The sequence below is a fragment of the Panthera tigris genome, chromosome C1 (assembly GCF_018350195.1).
Source record: "Panthera tigris isolate Pti1 chromosome C1, P.tigris_Pti1_mat1.1, whole genome shotgun sequence".
NCBI classification, from domain to species: domain Eukaryota; kingdom Metazoa; phylum Chordata; class Mammalia; order Carnivora; family Felidae; genus Panthera; species Panthera tigris.
Window position 1 is genome coordinate 57,796,013 of NC_056667.1, and position 19,263 is coordinate 57,815,275.

Sequence of the window (19,263 nt, forward strand, 5' to 3'; positions counted from 1 at the left end):
ATGTGCTTAGGCATATAAACTTAAAAGCCAAACTGACAAAAAAATTTTGTTTTTCAACAAAGCAAGTACTGATAACACCCCTGGGATCTGCATACATTCAGATCAAATGTTTACACTAACTGTATGATACTTTGTATCAATAATAGTTGTCCCAAAATGATACTTCTAGGTTATCAGAAAGAAAAAATGTTAACAAAAATTCATTAGCCTGTTTAAAAATTTAAGATTATGTTTTTAAAAGGTTTTTATCAAACACATCTAAAATTTAAAAATCCAGCACTCAAAATGTTACTAATCAGCTATCTGAAATCCTCACTCTCCAGGATTATTGGGAAGCCAGATAACTAAGATTTTATCACTTCTAGGAATAACCTTAAAAAGTAAATATTTCAGGGGCGACTGGCTGGCTCAGTTGGTTAAGCGTCTGACTTCAGATCAGGTCATAATCTCACCGTTCGTGAGTTCAAGCCCCCCCATCAGGCTCTGTGCTGACAGCTCAGAGCCCAGAGCCTATTTCCGATTCTGTGTCTCCCCTTTCTCTCTGCCCCTATCCTGCTCACAGTCTGTCTTACTCTCTCTCAAAGTAAATCTTTTAAATCATCTATGAAGTTTTTGTTTTAAAGAATAAGTAAATATTAAGATTTTACAAACATCTAACATACAAAAGGTGTAGACTTCTGAGTTTAGATATACAAAACAGTCCATATTAAAGAATCTTATAAAACTCTCTGAATATTAAAAGTATTATAAAAGTTAACATATCTTAATATTTGGAAATTATAAATACTTCCTTGATAAAATAACCAAATAAGAAAAAACACGCAGTTTCAAAAAGCATAAAGTTAGTACAGGATTTCCACTAACTCTTGAGGTGAACTACAGAAAATGAGAAAATGTTATTATTTTTAATATATTGATTCTTAACTCAATTAGCAAATAAAATAATCAGGTTAATTTTGAAAAACTCAAAAGACAAAATTCATCTTAAAAAGCTTTATATAAATGTGAAAATACATGAATGAAGTTAAACATAAGAAAGGAAATATTTACTAACCTTTATTTCCTAACATCACAGCAAGGTGTAAAGGAGTGTTTCCTAAAATTAAACAAAAATTAAATTAGTGTAAAAACATAGAAAATTGTTATTTAAAAGTGGTTTTAGCTCCTTCAGAAATTTCACTGACAGATTTAAGTAAAATGTGACTGCAAAATGACCCTGTTTATATGGCAAATTCAAAGTCAGAGGATGCCATGATTTCTAAACACAACGTATTCTAAACCAACCCCCACCAAAAAAAAGTATACCCAGTTTGCTTTTGAGATTTCTTCTCTCAAGAGATTTCACAGATTCCTTTCCTGCTAATTTCTCTATCATATCATTCTTTGTTCATTCAGCAAACAACTTAAATACCTACTATATACTCATCTTTGGGGACAGATATCAAAAATACCCAATCCCTCAAGTGGTTCAGAAGTCTTCTGTTAGAGACTGATAGGAAAGTAAATAATTGCTATTATTTATTAGAATAAAAGAGAGTATAGCATGATAATGGAATAAAGAACAGAGCTCCTAATTTTGTCTGTGCAAACAATTAACTATTAAAGAGGGACCATGTTGAAATAAGTCTTGAATGGGTTAAAAATTTATAGGCAAATGAAGCAACTCACTATTATACTGTGTTAAAAACAATTTAAAAATTAAAAACAATTCCCCCAAATTACATTCAAATGCAAGAACAGTTCATACTTCGCAAACAACAAAAACAACAAAAAATGTTTATGGCCAGTGGGGGTAAAGAGAATAGTAAATAATGAAATTGGTAAGATAAGCAAAAGGCTACACTATGAAGTTTGTATATATCCTTTTAGTTGATGTTATACAATGACTAATTTAATTTCAAAATGATACCCTAAGCCACACTAGTAGCCTAAAAACCTCTTGATTATTAAAGAAAGAAAACCTATAGTAATATTTGCAAATAAAGTTACTAAACAAAATTTGTGTATACTAATTTTCAGATTCAGTATTAGCATTTTTACAGAAGGCACCACATGAACAATTTTTGCCTATAAAATGAGCTGCACACTTATCAAGAAATCATATACAGCATAAAACAAGATTTAACTACTTGTTCTAAAAACCTTATATATGATCTAAGGCACCTGGGTGGCTCAGTAGGTTAGGTGTCTGACTCTTGATTTTGGCTCAGGTCATGATCTCATAGTAATGAGATGGAGCACCAGGGATGGGCTCCACACTGGGTGTGGAACCTGCCTGAGATTCTCTCTCCTACTCCCTCTGCCCCTCCCCTGCTTGACCATCACGCACGCACACATGTGCTCTCTCTCTATCCAAAAGAAAAAATCTTTCTTATTTATTTTGAGAGACAGAGAGAACACACACACGCACAAGCAGGGGAGAGGCAGAGGAGAGAGAGTGAGAGGGAACCCTAAGCAGGCTCCATGCTGCCAGCACAGAGCCCAATGCGGGGCCCTATCCTACAAACCAGGAGATCATGACCTGAGCCAAAATCAAAAGTTGGATGTTCAACCAAGTGAGCCACCCAGGCGCCCCCCCAAAAAATTTTAAAACCTTGTATATGATCTATCCCATTCTCTTAGTTTGACACAACCTGTCCAGATGGTTAAGACACAGACACACACAGACACACACACACAATCTTTTGCTGAATAAAAGCACAGTGGAATAAGAACTGTCTGTAAAGACAGCCAGATAGTATTTTGCGCAAAATTTATAAGTTTAATAAATTCAATAAACTTAAATTTTCTCTATAAGTAATTTTACAAAACAAAAACCTGGACTACAGTAAATTTCTTAGTCTTCACTGTTAAGAACAACAACAACAAAAAGACAGATTTGGGGACATAATTCACATTATATTTTCCCAAAATAAAATTTCCACTAGCAACTAGGCAATCTACTCCCCAGTTTTCATACCTCATAACTAATTTTACTTGAGATATGGAAACCTCTATAATACACGTTGTTTTGTTTTGTTTTTTTTTAAGTTTATTTATTTCAAAAGAGAGTGAGTCAGGGAGGGGCAGAGGGAAGGAGAGAGAATCCCAAGCAGGCTCTGTCTGCACTGTCAGAACAGAGCCCAATGTGGGGCTTGAACCAAACAACCATGGGATCACAACCTGAGCCGAAGTCAGATGCCCAACCTACTGAGCCACCCAGGTGCCCCACATTGTTAATAATCATACACTGAAGCATGTCCCCAGATAAGAAGTTTTGCTCACAACACTATTTAAGAAGTAAACATTATGAGTTGCCAAGTTACTGGCATAGGCTATTTTCCAAAAAAACAAACCAGTTCTCCAAAAATTCCAGACCTTTTAGGGAGCTAGCAATCTTCTTTTATGCTATTATCTAGTCCTATGAGATTTTATTTTTATCTTATAGAGTCAATATTCATTTAGATTTACTTACCATTTTTGCTGCTCTTCATTCCTTCCTTCATCTCCAACCTTCCATTAGAATTTTTCTTCTACTCAAAACATATCCTTCAGGATTACCTTTAGTGATAGTTTGATAAGTGATTTCCCTCAGGTTTTTGTTTGTAAATGTGTATTCAATCTTAAAAGGATATTATACTGAGTATATAATTATTGATTGGATGCTATTTTTTCCTCACATTCTACGTGGTCTTATGGTTTCCTTTTTTGTTGAGAAGCCAGCCATAGAACTTTCTACTGCTCCTTTGAAAGTAATGTGACGTTTCTGGCTGCACTTATGTGTATGTTTTGTTTTGTTTTTCAAATTAATCAGCCTTTTCACTCCAGTGTGGATTCCTTTGTTTATTCTACTTGGGTTGGACTTGTTGAATACCTGAATCTGTGTCTTTCACAAACTTTGTAAAATTCTTAGCAAGTATCTTTCCAAATATTGCTTTAGTTCCATTTCCTCTCTTCTCTCTTGGGTTCAATTAATGTAAAATTTCTTACCCTTTCTATTTAAAAAAAATTTTTTTTTAATATTTCTATTTATTTTTGAGACAGAGAGAGACAGAGCATGAGCAGGGGAGGGGCAGAGAGAGGGGGAGACACAGAACCCGAAGCGGGCTCCAGGCTCTGAGCTGTCAGTACAGAGCCCGCCGGGAGACTCAAACCCACAAACTGTGAGATCATGACCTGAGCCAAAGTCAGACACTCAACTGACTGAGCCACCCAGGCACCCCTTACCCTTTCTATTTTTTTTAAAAACTTCTTTCCCTTTCCATTTTTCATTAAAGATATTTTCTTCTAACCTATTTCCAACATCACGAATTCTTTTTCAGGGTCTAAAACTGTTAGTAAGCCTATTTATTTAGTTTTAAATTCCAGTTATTATATTTTTCCATTTGAGAATTTTTATTTAGCTCATTTTCTTTCTTTTTTAATTTTTTTATTGTTTATGTTTGAGAGAGAGAGAAAGACAGAGAGCAAGCAGGAACGGGCAGAAAGAGAGGGAGACACAGAATCGGAAGCAGGCTCCAGGCTCTGAGCTCTCAGGACAGAGCCTGATGCAGGGCTAGAACTCACAGACCGCGAGATCATGACCTGAGCTGTAGTCAGCTGCCCAACCAACTGAGCCACCCAGGCGCCACTGGCTCATTTTCAAATATGTGATTTCAATTTTTATAGTTTCCAGTTCTCTGCTAAAATATTCAAACTGATCTCTTATCCCCCAAGAACATAATAAATGTTGTTATTTAAAGCCTCTAATAATACTTACAATAAATGAAGTTCTGATGGGCTTCTTTTAATTCCTCCCCCCGAAACCCCAGTTTTCATCATGTTGTTCAGTTTCCTTATAATGTTGGTCATCTTTAATTATAAATGATTTTAATTTTTAATTTTTTTATTTTAGAGAGAGCATGAGTGGGAGAGAGGGGCAGAGAGAAACAGAGACACAGAGAGAGAGAGAGAGAGAGAGAGAGAGAGAGAGAGAGAGAGAATCCTAAGAGGGCTCCACACTCAGCATGGAGCCCAACGCAGGCATTGATCCCACAAGCTTGGGATCATGACCTGAGCTGAAATCAAGAGTTTGAAGCTCAACCAACTGAGCCACCCAGGCATCTCTAATAATATACTGGATATAGTATTTAATGAGCTCTCTCTATAAAAATTCGAAGCATAAGAAACAAACCACCCAGATACTTTGATTTGCTTTTCACATGTGTCCGGAACTACTAGACTTCATTAATCCAGGGACTGACATTTTTTCTGGCCCTCATAATGACACAAAGTTGTGCTTCAGCCTCCAACAGAGTTGATTTACTTTCAGTTCACCCTTATTCCTAAGGTGCAGTTCTTCAAGTTACATGCTAAAAGAGCAGAGTACTAAAGAGATATTCACACTTAGTAGGCACTGGCCTCCACCTCTGGTCCTCTTACCTCAGTGAGGCCATCAAAAGTGCTGCTCAGCCTCTTAACTACTTCTTTTGGCTTTACAAAAGCTACTGGGGCAAAATAACCTAAAATGGGAGGCTTAAATCTTTGGATTTCCATCTTCTGCCAGAACTTGGCCCAGTAATTACTTCCTACCTTGTTAGATTTCCAATAACCTTAAGTTAAATATTTGATTCTTATTTGTTTCTAAGGAAGACTAATCCTAATCTAGTCCATCATTACTAGAGGCAGAAATGATACTTGAATTTTATTTCTTAACTTTTCTCCATATCTTTAATACTATGCCTTCTATTCTTTGGTACTATTAATGCATAAAAATGAGATAACTTTATGAGCACTAATGATCATAACTTCAATCAAAATATAATTATTCTTAGTACTTTTAAATCATTCTTATCTCAAGTTCAATTTTATCAGTAACTAATCTTTCCATTCATAATCTTTGCCATTGACTCAGCCATAAATTTTCCATTTTTTCCAATCTCCTTTAGATGTGTCTGTAAAAGTCTTTTCCCTTCCTTTTAGTAGATGCCATAGCTACTATTTTTAGACCCAGCTAGAATACGATTTCAGGGAAAGGCACAATTCCCACCTGGGACTGACTGACTTTCTTTCTTTTCTTTCTTTCTTTCTTTCTTTCTTTCTTTCTTTCTTTCTTTCTGTACTAGAAAATTATTTTCTGCATTTTTATTTTGGTGCTAGAACTGGTTGGGAAGACTGTCTTTTGCTGCTGGAACCACAATGTTTTAAGGTGGTTCTCATATTCTCTACCACCTCAGTTACTGGTTCTAAATCAGGGACAATTTTATGCCAAGGGAACAGTTGGCAATGTCTGGCACATTTCTTGTCAAAACTGAGGAGTGAGGGTGCTAATGGCATCTAGAAAGTAGAGGCCAAGGATACTGCTAAATACCTTACAATGCACTGGACAATTTCATCCCACAAATAATTCTCTGGCACAAAATGTCAAGAGCAGAGGCTAAAAAACTGAAATAGATAAAGCCCAACTGCAAAAGGAAAAAATGGAGCTTTACCTAATAGCAAAGCTAAGAGATTATTAGAAAAAGAAAAAAAATTTTAAAAAGTCCTCACAACACTGCAGGAGATCCGGATACATACAAACCCAAGATTAGCTCTTACTCTATCACTTTCAGTTATACGAATCAAGAAATACCTTTGGGCTTAATCTAGTTGGCAGTGAGTTTCACTCGCAATGGCAAAAACCATTACTAATACAATAAAAGAATACAAAGCCTTATTTGACATAATCACAGTTTGGGAAATTTCTATTTTTTAAAAGTGCTTTTGCTTTTTATTCTGTCTTTATCTGGGCTTTTAAAATGGGGGGTGCCTGGGTGGCTCAGTCAGTTGAGCATTCGACTTTGGCTCAGGTCATGATATCGTGGTTTATGAGTTCAAGCCCCATGTTGGGCTCTTGTGCTGACGTCTCAGAGCCTGGAGCTGCTTCAGATTCTGTGTCTCCCTCTCTCACTCACGCTCTGTCTCTCTCTCTCTCAAAAATAGAAACACATTAAAAAATAAATAAATAAAATGGCATTTATTTTCTTCAAGTAACACAGAATATAGACAGATTTTAAATTCTATTTGCAGTAAAATTTACACCTTTTTAGAAAATACTTTTAAACTTAACATTTATCTAACAGTCAAAAAATAAACCATACATTTGATTCCCTTTTACAAAAAATGAAGAAATTAATGCTTTTATTTCTCATCTCCATTTTTGTTTCACTAATTTAATCAATAGTTATAAACCTTTTTCTTACCCTTTATAGAATATATGTCTTAAATTTTGAAGCAAAAGATTTTTTTTTTTTTTTGGCAATTTGCTGTCAAGATTGTAATCATATTTACTATGATTATTAGATTTCATCTATGGTACATTTAAGTGGTTTCAATGTTCACTATCAACGCTTTTCTGACACAACTCCTCCTTTCTTGGGTTAATCATGTAAATTCATCTCTTATGATTTGGGATATTTCTTTGAATAATACTTTTCAGGAATGATAGCATGGTGGTTAATCTATTTTCTAGAATGTTATTGTTGCTTTCACAAATGAATACCTGACTAGAAAGAATTCTACAGTTAGAGAATGTTACAGCAAGTATGATCTAATATTGCAGAGGTCTGAGGCCAAACTGACATTCATTTGTTCAATAGCAATCTGTGCTCTTTACTTATATATGTATAGAATTCTTCATTAAAATTTAAAATATCACCAAGATATACAGAATCTCTTTTCATTAATTTTCTATGAGTTGTAACTTTGGAGTCTGAACCAATTTTAGATCAAAAGATGTTTTTCTTCTTATAGCTTTCAGTATTGCCTCTGTTCTAGTTATTATTTTATTATCTGAAAATACATATTACTCATCAAATGAAATCTACAGAGGTATAACTCTGTATTTATAACTTATCCCTCATTAATTTTTCTTTTTCCTCTATAGTCTGTTTTCAAATTATTTTTTTTTTTTTACATCATTCATTTAATTTTCTTTACTGTCAAGCCTTTACTTAACAGTATCTTCAGGATACTTTGATGACACTTCTTTTAAATGAGTATTTTTCAAAGACTATCAAATGACTTTTTTTTCCTGCTCATCCATCCTGGAATGAAGATTTATTCAAATCTAGTATGGGAAAAGACAATCAGACTTCCCCCACTTTCCTCTCAGTTCATTCAAAAAATGAACCAAAGTAAAAAACCCTTTCTAAACTCTGAAGCTAAAAGAACAAGCTGATATCTAAGCATTTTCCTGTGACACTCTAATACTCTAGATAAAATGAAGAGTATCAGATAGTTGAGAGACAGAGGAGTTGTTACATAGAAATCAAAGATAAAAATAACAGTGCAAGACATATTCCTAAAACCATAAAATTATCGATGAAAGAAATTAAATAATACCTAAATAAGCAGAAAGACATCCTGAAGTCATGGATTTAAATACTGGTAAAATGACAATACTCCCCAAATTGGTCTATAATTTTAAAACGATCTCCATCAAAATCCCAACTGGCTTTTTTGAAGAAACTGACAAGCTGATCCTAAAGTTCATATAAAAATTCAGAGTACCCAGAATATATAAAACAATCTTGAGAAAGAACATCAAAGTTGGAAGGCTTACAAATTTCAAAACTTACTACAAAACCACAGTAACCAAAACAGTATGTACTTGCATAAAGACACTCCTAAATATCAACAGATCAATCATACCATACACAAAAATTAATTCAAAATAGATCATGGACAGGCGGCACCTGGGTGCCAGTCAGTTAAGCGTCCGACTCATGATTTAGGCTCAGGTCATGATCTCATGGTTCATTAGTTTGAGCGCTATGTAGGGCTCCACAAGACAGCACAAAGCCTGCTTAGGATTCTCTTTCTCCTTCTCTCTCTGCCCCTCCCCTGCATGCATTTCTCTGTCTCTCTCTCTCTCAAAAATAAATTTAGGGGCACCTGGGTGGCTCAGTTGGTTAAGCGTCCAACTCTTGGTTTTGGCTCAGGTCATGATCTCCTGGTTAGTGAGTTTGAGCCCCATGTTGAGTTCTGTGTTGACATCAAGGAGCCTGCTTGGTATTCTGTCTCTCTCTCTCTCTCTCTCTCTCTGCCTCTCCTCTACTCTCTCTCTCTCTCTCTCTCTCCCAAAAATAAATAAATAAACATTTTTTTTAAATAAATTAAAAAAAATAGATCATGGACCTAACTATAAGAGCTAAAACTATTAAAACCCTTGGAAAACAAAACAAAACAAAGGAGTAAACCTTTGTGACCTTGAATTAGGTAATGACTTCTCAGATACATCAAAAGCACAGCACAAAAGCAAAAATAAATTGGCTTTCATCAAAATTAAAATGATTTTTGCTCCAAAGAATGGCATCAAGAAAGTGAAAAGAGAACCTAGGGAGGAAAATATTTTGCAAATTATAAGTTTGATAGTATCCAGATATATAAAGAACTCTTACAACTAAATAATTTAAAAACCCCAATTTAAAAACAGGAAAGGATCTGAATAGCTGTTTCTCTAAAGAAGATACACAAATGGCCAATAAGCACATGAAAAGATGCTCAAAATCATTAGCCATTAAAATGAGATACAACTTTACATTCACTAGGATGGTTATAATCAAAAAGACATAACACAAGTATTGGCAAGGAGAAGAAATTGAAATAAATCCTCATACAAAGTAAAATACTTTGAAAAACACAGTTACCACATGGCCCAGCCAAAGGTATATATCCAAGAAAATGAAAACATGTTCACACAAAAACTTCCATACAAATGTTGATAGCGGTGTTATTCATAATAGTCAAAAAGTAGAAACAACTCAAATGCCCATTAACTATAAATAAAATAAGGTACATCTATGCAATGGAATATTATTTGGCAACAGAAAGGAATAAAGTTCTGATACATGCTGTAATATGGATGAACCTTGAAAACAATGTGCTAAGTGAAAGAAGCCAGTCATAAAGACCATATATTGTGATTCCATTTATATGAAATGTCTAGAATAATCAAATCTATAGAGAATGCAGATTAGTGGCTATCTAGGGCTGAGGCAAATGGGGGGGGGGGAGGAGGAAGTAAAAGGTCAAGTGTACAGGACTTCTTCTTAGGGAATGAAAATGTTCTCAAATTGTGGTGATGGCTACAGAACTTTGAATGCAACAAAAACCATTTAACTGTACAATTTAAATGGTTCAAATGTATGGTATGTGAATAATATTACAATATGCTGCTTAAAAATAAATAGAAGATAAATGGGGGATAAGTAAGGTTGCTAGAATTGCAGCAAATATTTATTCATGTCCCTAACAATTTTAAAAGCAAAAGTCTTCCTTACAAAAGCCTTTGTACTGGACATCTTATTTTACCTAAAGAATCATCACCCAGGTATGTCGCCTGACTAAAATAAGCTTACTTGCCCACTTGCTTCTTTGATGTGAATATTTCTAAGATACTAGAAATAGCTTTATTATTTTTCTCCTGCTATAATCCTAAGGATAGCAATAAATGAAGGCAAAAAGAAGGGGTAGGCTTATTGTAGGGCACAAACTTGCCATCTGTTTCCCATATAGATACATTCTCATCCTCTAATTCAGGGATATGACATAAAGTTTTATTAGAATATAACCACCTGCTGATTGTTTATGAATTGTTGATAGCTACTCTCTCTTCTTTAAATTAAAAAAAATTAATATAATTTATTATCAAGTTATTGTCAATGTATACATACACCATATACAGTGTGCTCTTGGCTTCAGGAGTAGATTCCCGTGGTTCATCGTTTACGTACAACACCCAGTGCTCATCCCAACAAGTTCCCTCCTCAATGTCCATCACCCATTTTCTCCTCTCCCTCACCCCCCTCCATCAACCCTCAGTTTGTTCTCTGTATTTAAGAATCTCTTCTGATTTGCCTCCCTCTCTGTTTGAAACTATTTTTTCCCCTTCCCTTACCCCATGGTCTTCTGCTAAGTTTTTCAAATTCCACATATGAGTGAAAACATATGATATCTATCTTTCTCTGACTAACTTATTTCATGTAGCATAATACTCTCCAGTTCCATCCATGTTGTTGCAAATGGCAAGATTTCATTCTTTCTCATTGTTGATGGCTACTTTCACACAACAGATGGTAAGGCCTGCAAGCCTATATTTACTATCTTGCACTTTTAAAAAAAATTTTTAATGGAAGTATAGTTCACACACAATGTTTCAGGTATATAACAGAGTGATTCAACAACTGTATAACTATCTTGCCCTTTAATTATGTATGCAGACCCCTGCTCTGATCAGCAAGGGTTTCATGTCATATTGCATTGCTTCCACGATAGAACACCTGTCAGTCAATATAATTTCTATATATAATCACATATTACTATTATTAAAATTTTTTCTCATAATCTAGTTTACTTGATTCTAGAGTCATTATTATATTTTAATGTAAATTAGAAGTTCAAAGGTTCTGTTATTTTTCCCAACATTTTACCCAGAGACAAAATCCATTCATCTTCACTTAAGATTTACTGAGCATTACTATGTTCTAGGCATAGTGCTAGATATTAAAGAGTCAACCATTAGGATTAGAAATAATTCTTGCACTCAAGGAGCTTATGTTAACAAAAGAGAGCAGAAAAACAGAAAATGAGACAAAACAGATTATGATAGGTGTTCAGAAAAATAACAAAGAGCTAAGACAAAAATTAATAAAGGGATACATAACTTTCTGATTCTTCAGGCAGGAAAACCTCTCTAATGAGATAATGTTTAAAATGAGATCTTAAAGAGGAGTAGAAACTAAGAAATCAAAGAATAAGAAGAAAAGCATTACAGTCAGAGACCAGGAATAACCTGGCATATTCAAGGAACTAAAAGAAAACAAGTATTGCCAGAAAAGAAAAAAAAAAGAGACATTTGTACAAAAGATTATATCAGAGAAGCAGGCAAGGGCCAGATCATGTGAGGCTCTATAACTATGGTAAGAAATATGAACTTACTTTTTAGTGGAGAAGGCACTAAAGAATCTTGAACAGGGACATGACATGATACAAATGACATTCCAAGATCACTCTTGTTACCATACAGAGAAAGGAAGGAAGGGGGACATGGGACCAGATATGAGTCCAGTGTAGCATTCCAAGTGAAAAAAAATAAAAATTGTGTTCAAAATGGTGGCAATGGAGACAGAAAGTAGAATGATGCAAAATAACCTGTTAATTAGATATGCGTGGATAGGAGGAGGAGGTGAGATAAAGAATGATCCCAATAATTGAGGCTTGAGCAACCAGATAATTAATGATGTGATTTAATAAAGGACTGGATGGCCAGGTAGGAGGGGATAAGGTGGAAAATAATAATAATAATAACATTTTGACAAATGAATTTTGAAGTATCTCTGAGATTCCCAAGTGGAGATAATTATAAAATATGGGAACTCCAAGAAGTCTAGATTGGAGGTATATGCAAATTTGACAGTAAAAAAAGAGACATTTAAAATCAAACATAGAAATTTGTGAATATCCACTTTTTCCCTAATAGTATAAAAGGTAATAATAGTTATCTTTCTTCACTTCTCTATCTTCCAGGAGAAAAAAAAAAGGACCATGTTCTAAATGGTGACAAGAAGAAAACAAGGCACTGATAACACCAGTTGCTGTTAAGAAGGGTAACTGAGTGGGTAAAGATGAGTGGGAGGCAAACTATTTTTACAATGTATCTTTTACATCTTTTTATAATTTTGTAGCATGTGAATGTAATAACTATTCAAAAAACTACACAAATTAAGGAGAACTTACCAGAGTCTAGACAGAGCACCTAGGTAAAGAAAGCAGGCCTTTATGCACCTACATTATTACTCTATTTTCTTAAGCTTTCAAGGAAAATAAAGGTGAAAGGGCAAAAGCATCAGTACCTACTGATGCTTACAAACTAAAATTACTGTAACAAGTTTAAATTAATCACATTTTTAGAAGATTTATGAACTAGAAATGACTTTGCATTCAACTATCCAATCCCTCTCATTTTATAGGTAAGTACATAATCAGAAATAATATATTCTAATTAAAGATACCAAACATCATGCTTTGACTTCAATATTTTAAAAGCAAATCATCATCATTTTTTCATCATACTCCTTCTCTAGCCAACACTGGATTTGCTTTATTGGCCAAGTATGCCATGAAACTAAGTGCTCAAATGTCCTAGTTAAGCTTCATCGACTATCCTTTCAGTTTTCTAAGACCTCAACCTGCTGCTTAAGCTAATTTGTTACATAAAAGATACTAAAAACTTAAAATAACCTTCTGCCAGTTTTCCACAATGTAGTTTTTAAATCTGAAATCCGATGCTGTGGTTCTAACTTGGTAAATAAACTGAATTCTGTTCTGTCAAATGTATAAAAAATATTCCAGTAACATTAAGACCATAGCAGTGCTAAAGTATGCAAATTATCAACCAAAAGGCTAGATTTACAGGGCATCTATTGTATGTGCCCAGTACTGTACTATATATACTTCATAAACCTTATCTTACCCCAATACCCTGTGAGACAAATATTATTCCTATTTTGCAGGTAAGAAGAATAAAGCTAACAGTAATTTCCTAAAATTATATATCTAGAAATTGTATGAGTCATGACTCTGAAATCTGTATGCTAATTTTTTACTAAACCAACAGTTTTCAAACTTTTTGTCTCAAGATCCCATTTATACTCTTAAAGATCTTGGGGCACCTGGGTGGCTCAGTCAGTTAAGCATCCTACTCTTGATTTCAGTTCAGGTGATGGTGTCATGGTCCATGAGTTCAAGCCCCGCATGGGGCTCTGCACTGACAGTGTGGATCTTGCTTGGGGTTCTCTCTCTTTCCCTCTCTCTGCCCCTCCCTTGCTCGCTCACTCTCTCTCAAAATAAATAACTTAAAATGAAATCTTATTAAAAAAAAGAATTATTAAAGATCTTTTTTTTTTTTAAAAAAAGATCTTTTATGTGGATTATTTATATGGACAAAACTATTGATATTTACCATATTAGTAAATTAAAATTAAATGTAGAATTTTATTAATTTTAAAATTACAATCACTCTATTACAAACTAATAAAATTTTTTATGAGAAAAATAATTGCATTTTCCAAAACAAAACAAAAAATAAATGACAGGAATGGTGCTATTTTAAACTCTTTAATTAAAAATTAAAATCAATTTCTTTAATGTCTGGCTTAATAGAAGACACTAGATTTTTATAATTATTTCTGCATTCAATAATGTGTAAATTTTGCTTTGGTCTGAAGAAAACCTACATTCAGAAGCTATGCAGTTGAAAAAGAGGAGGAGTATTTTAATAGCCTTTTTAAATAATTGGAGGTGCTCTTTGCTACTATACCAAAACTCAGTGGTCATTTCTTTTTTTTTTTTAATATTTATTTATTTTTGAGAGAGATAGAGAGACAGAGCAAGAGCAGGGGAGGGACAGAGAGATAGGGAGACACAGAATCCAAAACAGGCTCCAGGCTCTGAGCTGTCAGCACAGAGCCCAATGCGGGCCTCAAACTCACAAACTGTGAGATCATGACCTAAGCCAAAGTCGGATGCTTTACCAACTGAGCCATCCAGACACCCCAGTAAGTAGTCATGTCTTAAAGGTTAGCTGCAATGTGAAATCTAAAACTGTATCAATAAACTTTTTGCATTGAGTTATACTGAAACCCATTGGTTTCTCTTGTACTTTAAATGGATCTTTTACATGATTTTGAAACATCATGCTCTGATCATCTGAAAAATACCAGTTGATTGAGTTACGCAGATCTTCCAATAATCAACATATTTCATTATACAAAGAAAAAAAAATCAAAATACCATCAATCCAACCAAAAAAGTCTTTGGATCCTGGAAAACTGTCAAACTTAAAAGTGACAAAGACAAGTTTCCCAAATTGTAATTTTTGATCCAAAGTCTGAATTTCTTCATTGGCAATAAATACTACCAATTGTCTTCTGTGAAGTCACAGGCTAACTTCATTCACTTTCCAGAAAAGTGTCTGCCAAGTATCTAAATTGGAAAAACCATAGTTTGTCTGGAAGCTGTTCTTTCAAGTAAAAATGGTGTTCTATGACAAAAGCTGCTAGTTTGGCTTACAACTCAAAGAACTATACAAATGTTTTCCCTTATTTTCTCTTCAGTATGCAGAAGAGCATCATGAAAAATCTGTATTATGTCACAAAGAATATCAAAAAGATATGTACTCAAGATTAAGACTTGATTAATCATTTCTACAGCTTCAACAAAGACATTAAGTGAAACCGGCTTTTTTTTTTTTTAACTCGAATATGTGGCATACACATTATGTGACTACACAGTAAATACCAGCAAGTTTGGTCTTTGATTCATACTCAGGTTCTGATAACTTTACCCACCACTGCTTTTGTGACATCAGCAAAAGTGTCAGCACAGTGAAAAAGGCAGCAATGACTTGGTATTATTACAAAAATAGTTTTGATTTCACCCGCTCCCTAATTAGGGAGAAAACAGGAAGCTCCAGCTTCTAGACACCTTCAAATCCCATCCGAGCAAGCATTAAAAAGGGGGAATTCCTGTATTTTCTCTCATAAACAGTACTATACTACTAAAACTCACACACACATAATATTAGACTCCAAACCAGGTCTACTTTTTCCTTATTTCCACAGCTACCCCTAGTTACAATAGCATGTTAAATTGACCCTTGCCCATCCAAGTTTTGCTTCATATAGCAGCAGATGGAGCCTTTTAAAATCAGATTGTGTTACTTCTCTTTACTCAGAGTAAAAGCCAAAATCCTTTTGGTCTACAAAAGCTCCACAGGCTTAACCCCCTCTACTACCTCTCAAGTCTCCTATCTCCTACCACTCTCCCCTGTACCAGTCACAGTTGGCCTTCCTTCTACCCCTTTGAACATGGGGCTTTTATGTTTGTTATTCTCGATCTGAAACTGTTCTGCCAGATATCTGCTCCCTAATTTTCTTTAGGTACTGCTGCAACCCCTGCACCTAAAATACTGTCACATAGTAGGAGCTCAGTATGTACCTGTTAAATGAAGGAAAGAATGAACAAAGAGAAGAAAAAATAAATAATTATAAAGAATCATTAGAATGGTGCTAAAATCGGAGCGCCTGGGTGGCTCAGTCAGTTGGGCATCCAACTTCAGCTCAGGTCATGATCTCACAGCTTGTGAGTTCGAGCCCCGTGTCGGGCTCTGTGCTCACAGCTCAGAGCCTGGAGCCTGCTTCAATTCTGTGTTTCCCTCTCTCTCTGCCCCTACCCTGCTTGTGCTCTCTGTCTCTCATAAATGAATAAACGTTAAAAATTAAAAAAAAAAAAAAAAAGAATGGTGTTAAAATCTGGTTTTAACTTTCCAAAAAGCATTCAATCACAGAACAATGCAGGTTTCCACATGATTCTCTATGAAAGCCAATCAAAGGATATATGTGCTAAAGAGGATATTCAACACAGCATATAGGTGGTTTTACAGAATTCAGTATAGTACTGAGTAAGAGAGCACATGCATTAACATGCCTGATAAATACTTACAGCCAAGAATCAAAACACACTACACCAGTAGATCAAAGATGACTTCTATGAGAGTCAAATAAACCTAACCCTTTAGAAGACTGACAGTATAAATTCAAGTATCAGATAAAAACCTCAACTGAAGTACTATCTAAACCTCAGGAACAAGAATGTCTTCTGCTGGAAGACACTTAACATGAAAACCGAGAGTAAGATATTGGTATCAATGGGTATTACTATTAAATGAGCCTTCAGAGTTAAAAACAGTTTCAAATGCAGTCTCCCATTCAAGACTACAATACCCCACCCAAGGGGTAGATATTATTATATCTTCTTATTTCAGTAGTCAAGCAAATAGAATTTCATAAAAACCTCTTTGTAGAGAAGTGTGGCCTCAAACTAAGATCTAATTCCAAATATAGAGATGACCTCCTAGTTTTGCAGATCATCTTTGAGGTTTCAACAAGAGTAGCAGGCTCAAGAACAGATGAAATTCAACCAAGCCATACAGTTAAACCTAATATATCCTGATAACAAACACCATTCATAATCTTCAAACAGAAAGAAGACCTTTTTTCTTTTTCCTACCCTCAGCAATATCAGTCTTGCTCTAATAAAACTAAGGTTCCATCTGTCCCCCAATGAAATAAATAGTATATGAACAGGAACATGTTGTTTGACTACCCAGCCCTCACTCAATTTTTGAAGAACTATGTTCATTTTCTAGAATCCAAAGCATCCTGACAATTATATTATACTCCACATTAGATTTCTATGACTTAAGAATGACATTAACTTGGGACAGACTGCCTAGAATTCAATTCTTCAAGGACTCCTCCAGAATTCTCCTACCTTATTGAGGATGCAAAGGACACAACATGAAATAACTGCTCATTTCTGCTTCCTTTTTTTTGCCAAAGCTGAAAGGTCAGGGATTCCTGCTCCTATTATAGTTCAGTACAGGAAAGGGGAGAAGAGGACTCGTTCTACCCTCTTATGAGGTAGCTCTGCAGATGTGTTCACGTAACAATTCTAAGTATCAAGTCACATTCTAATACTTATAACAATGCCATCAACAAACATAGCCACTTAACCCAAGGACAGTCCTACGCTGTTGGGAGATGCATATGGGGGAAGAGAGGTAAGAGGAAGGTCATATTCACATAGACATGAAGATCAACTGAATCAACCCTGACGGATCAGTGAAATGACAGATTTCACTGCCACTCCACCTTCATGCCAAGTGAAGGTACATGACGCTTTAATGGATTATCTTGGGCCTCCAAAAAGTACTTCACTTTTTTTTTCTAAGAGACACTGAGGTTTGCCTTTCAAAAACAAAGTCCAGAAAACACCACAAAACACAGGAGAAAAATACAAAGTTATTGCTGTTCTTTTAAAGATGTGCCAGCATTTTAACCTTCTTGGCTAAAACTGTTCATCTAACACTTAATTCTAAAATTTTTTTGAAAGCCAAGTGTAGCTTTATAGTCACCTCTTCTCAAACAGACATAAAATGCAATATTTTCTTGCATCACCCATCATAAAGATTTTAGTGACAAAAACAAAGCAGAGAAAATAATATCAAAATGAAATTTAAAGATTTATATAGAATAAACCAAAACAAACACACCATACAGGCATCAAATTATCCTATTGCCTCAATTCCCAAACATATGTTTTTAATCTTTCTGATGTTTTAAATTCCCTGTCTGATGAATAGACACTTCTCCAAAGAAGACATCCAGATGGCCAACCGACACATGAAAAAATGCTCAACGTGTCTACAAGAGACTCATTTTAGATCTGAGGACACCTTTAGATTGAGAGTGAGGGGATGGAGAACTATTTATCATGCTACTGGAAGCCAAAAGAAAGCTGGAGTAGCCATACTTATATCAGACAAACTAGACTTTAAATTAAACGCTGTAACAAGAGATGAAGAAGGGCATTATATAATAATCACAGGGTCTATCCATCAGGAAGAGCTAACAATTATAAATGTCTATGTGCCGAATACCGGAGCCCCCAGATACATAAAACAATTACTCATAAACATAAGCAACCTTATTGATAAGAATGTGGTCATTGCAGGGGACTTTAACACCCCACTTACAGAAATGGATAGATCATCTAGACACATGGTCAATAAAGAAACAAGGGCCCTGAATGATACATTGGATCAGATGGACTTGACAGATATATTTAGAACTCTGCATCCCAAAGCAACAGAATATACTTTCTTCTCGAGTGCACATGGAACATTCTCCAAGATAGATCATATACTGGGTCACAAAACAGCCCTTCATAAGTTTACAAGAATTGAAATTATACCATGCATACTTTCAGACCACAATGCTATGAAGCTTGAAATCAACCACGGGAAAAAGTCTGGAAAACCTCCAAAAGCATGGAGGTTAAAGAACACCCTACTAACGAATGAGTGGGTCAACCAGGCAATTAGAGAAGAAATTAAAAAATATATGGAAACAAACGAAAATGAAAATACAACAATCCAAACGCTTTGGGACACAGCAAAGGCAGTCCTGAGAGGAAAATACATTGCAATCCAGGCCTATCTCAAGAAACAAGAAAAATCCCAAATACAAAATCTAACAGCACACCTAAAGGAAATAGAAGCAGAACAGCAAAGGCAGCCTAAACCCAGCAGAAGAAGAGAAATAATAAAGATCAGAGCAGAAATAAACAATATAGAATCTAAAAAAACTGTAGAGCAGATCAACGAAACCAAGAGTTGGTTTTTTGAAAAAATAAACAAAATTG

At 34.9% G+C, this 19,263-nt stretch overlaps 1 protein-coding gene across 2 annotated transcripts in view; it reads right to left on the reverse strand.

Annotated features, from left to right (window-relative positions):
- ANKRD13C (ankyrin repeat domain 13C) overlaps nt 1-19,263 on the reverse strand; it is a 94,498-nt gene that overhangs the window by 65,692 nt on the left and 9,543 nt on the right. For both annotated transcript variants that reach the window (XM_042997555.1, XM_007089808.2), the window contains exon 2: nt 1,055-1,096. In XM_042997555.1, coding sequence (XP_042853489.1) covers nt 1,055-1,096 — 42 coding nt within the window. The remainder of the gene's footprint in view (nt 1-1,054; nt 1,097-19,263) is intronic.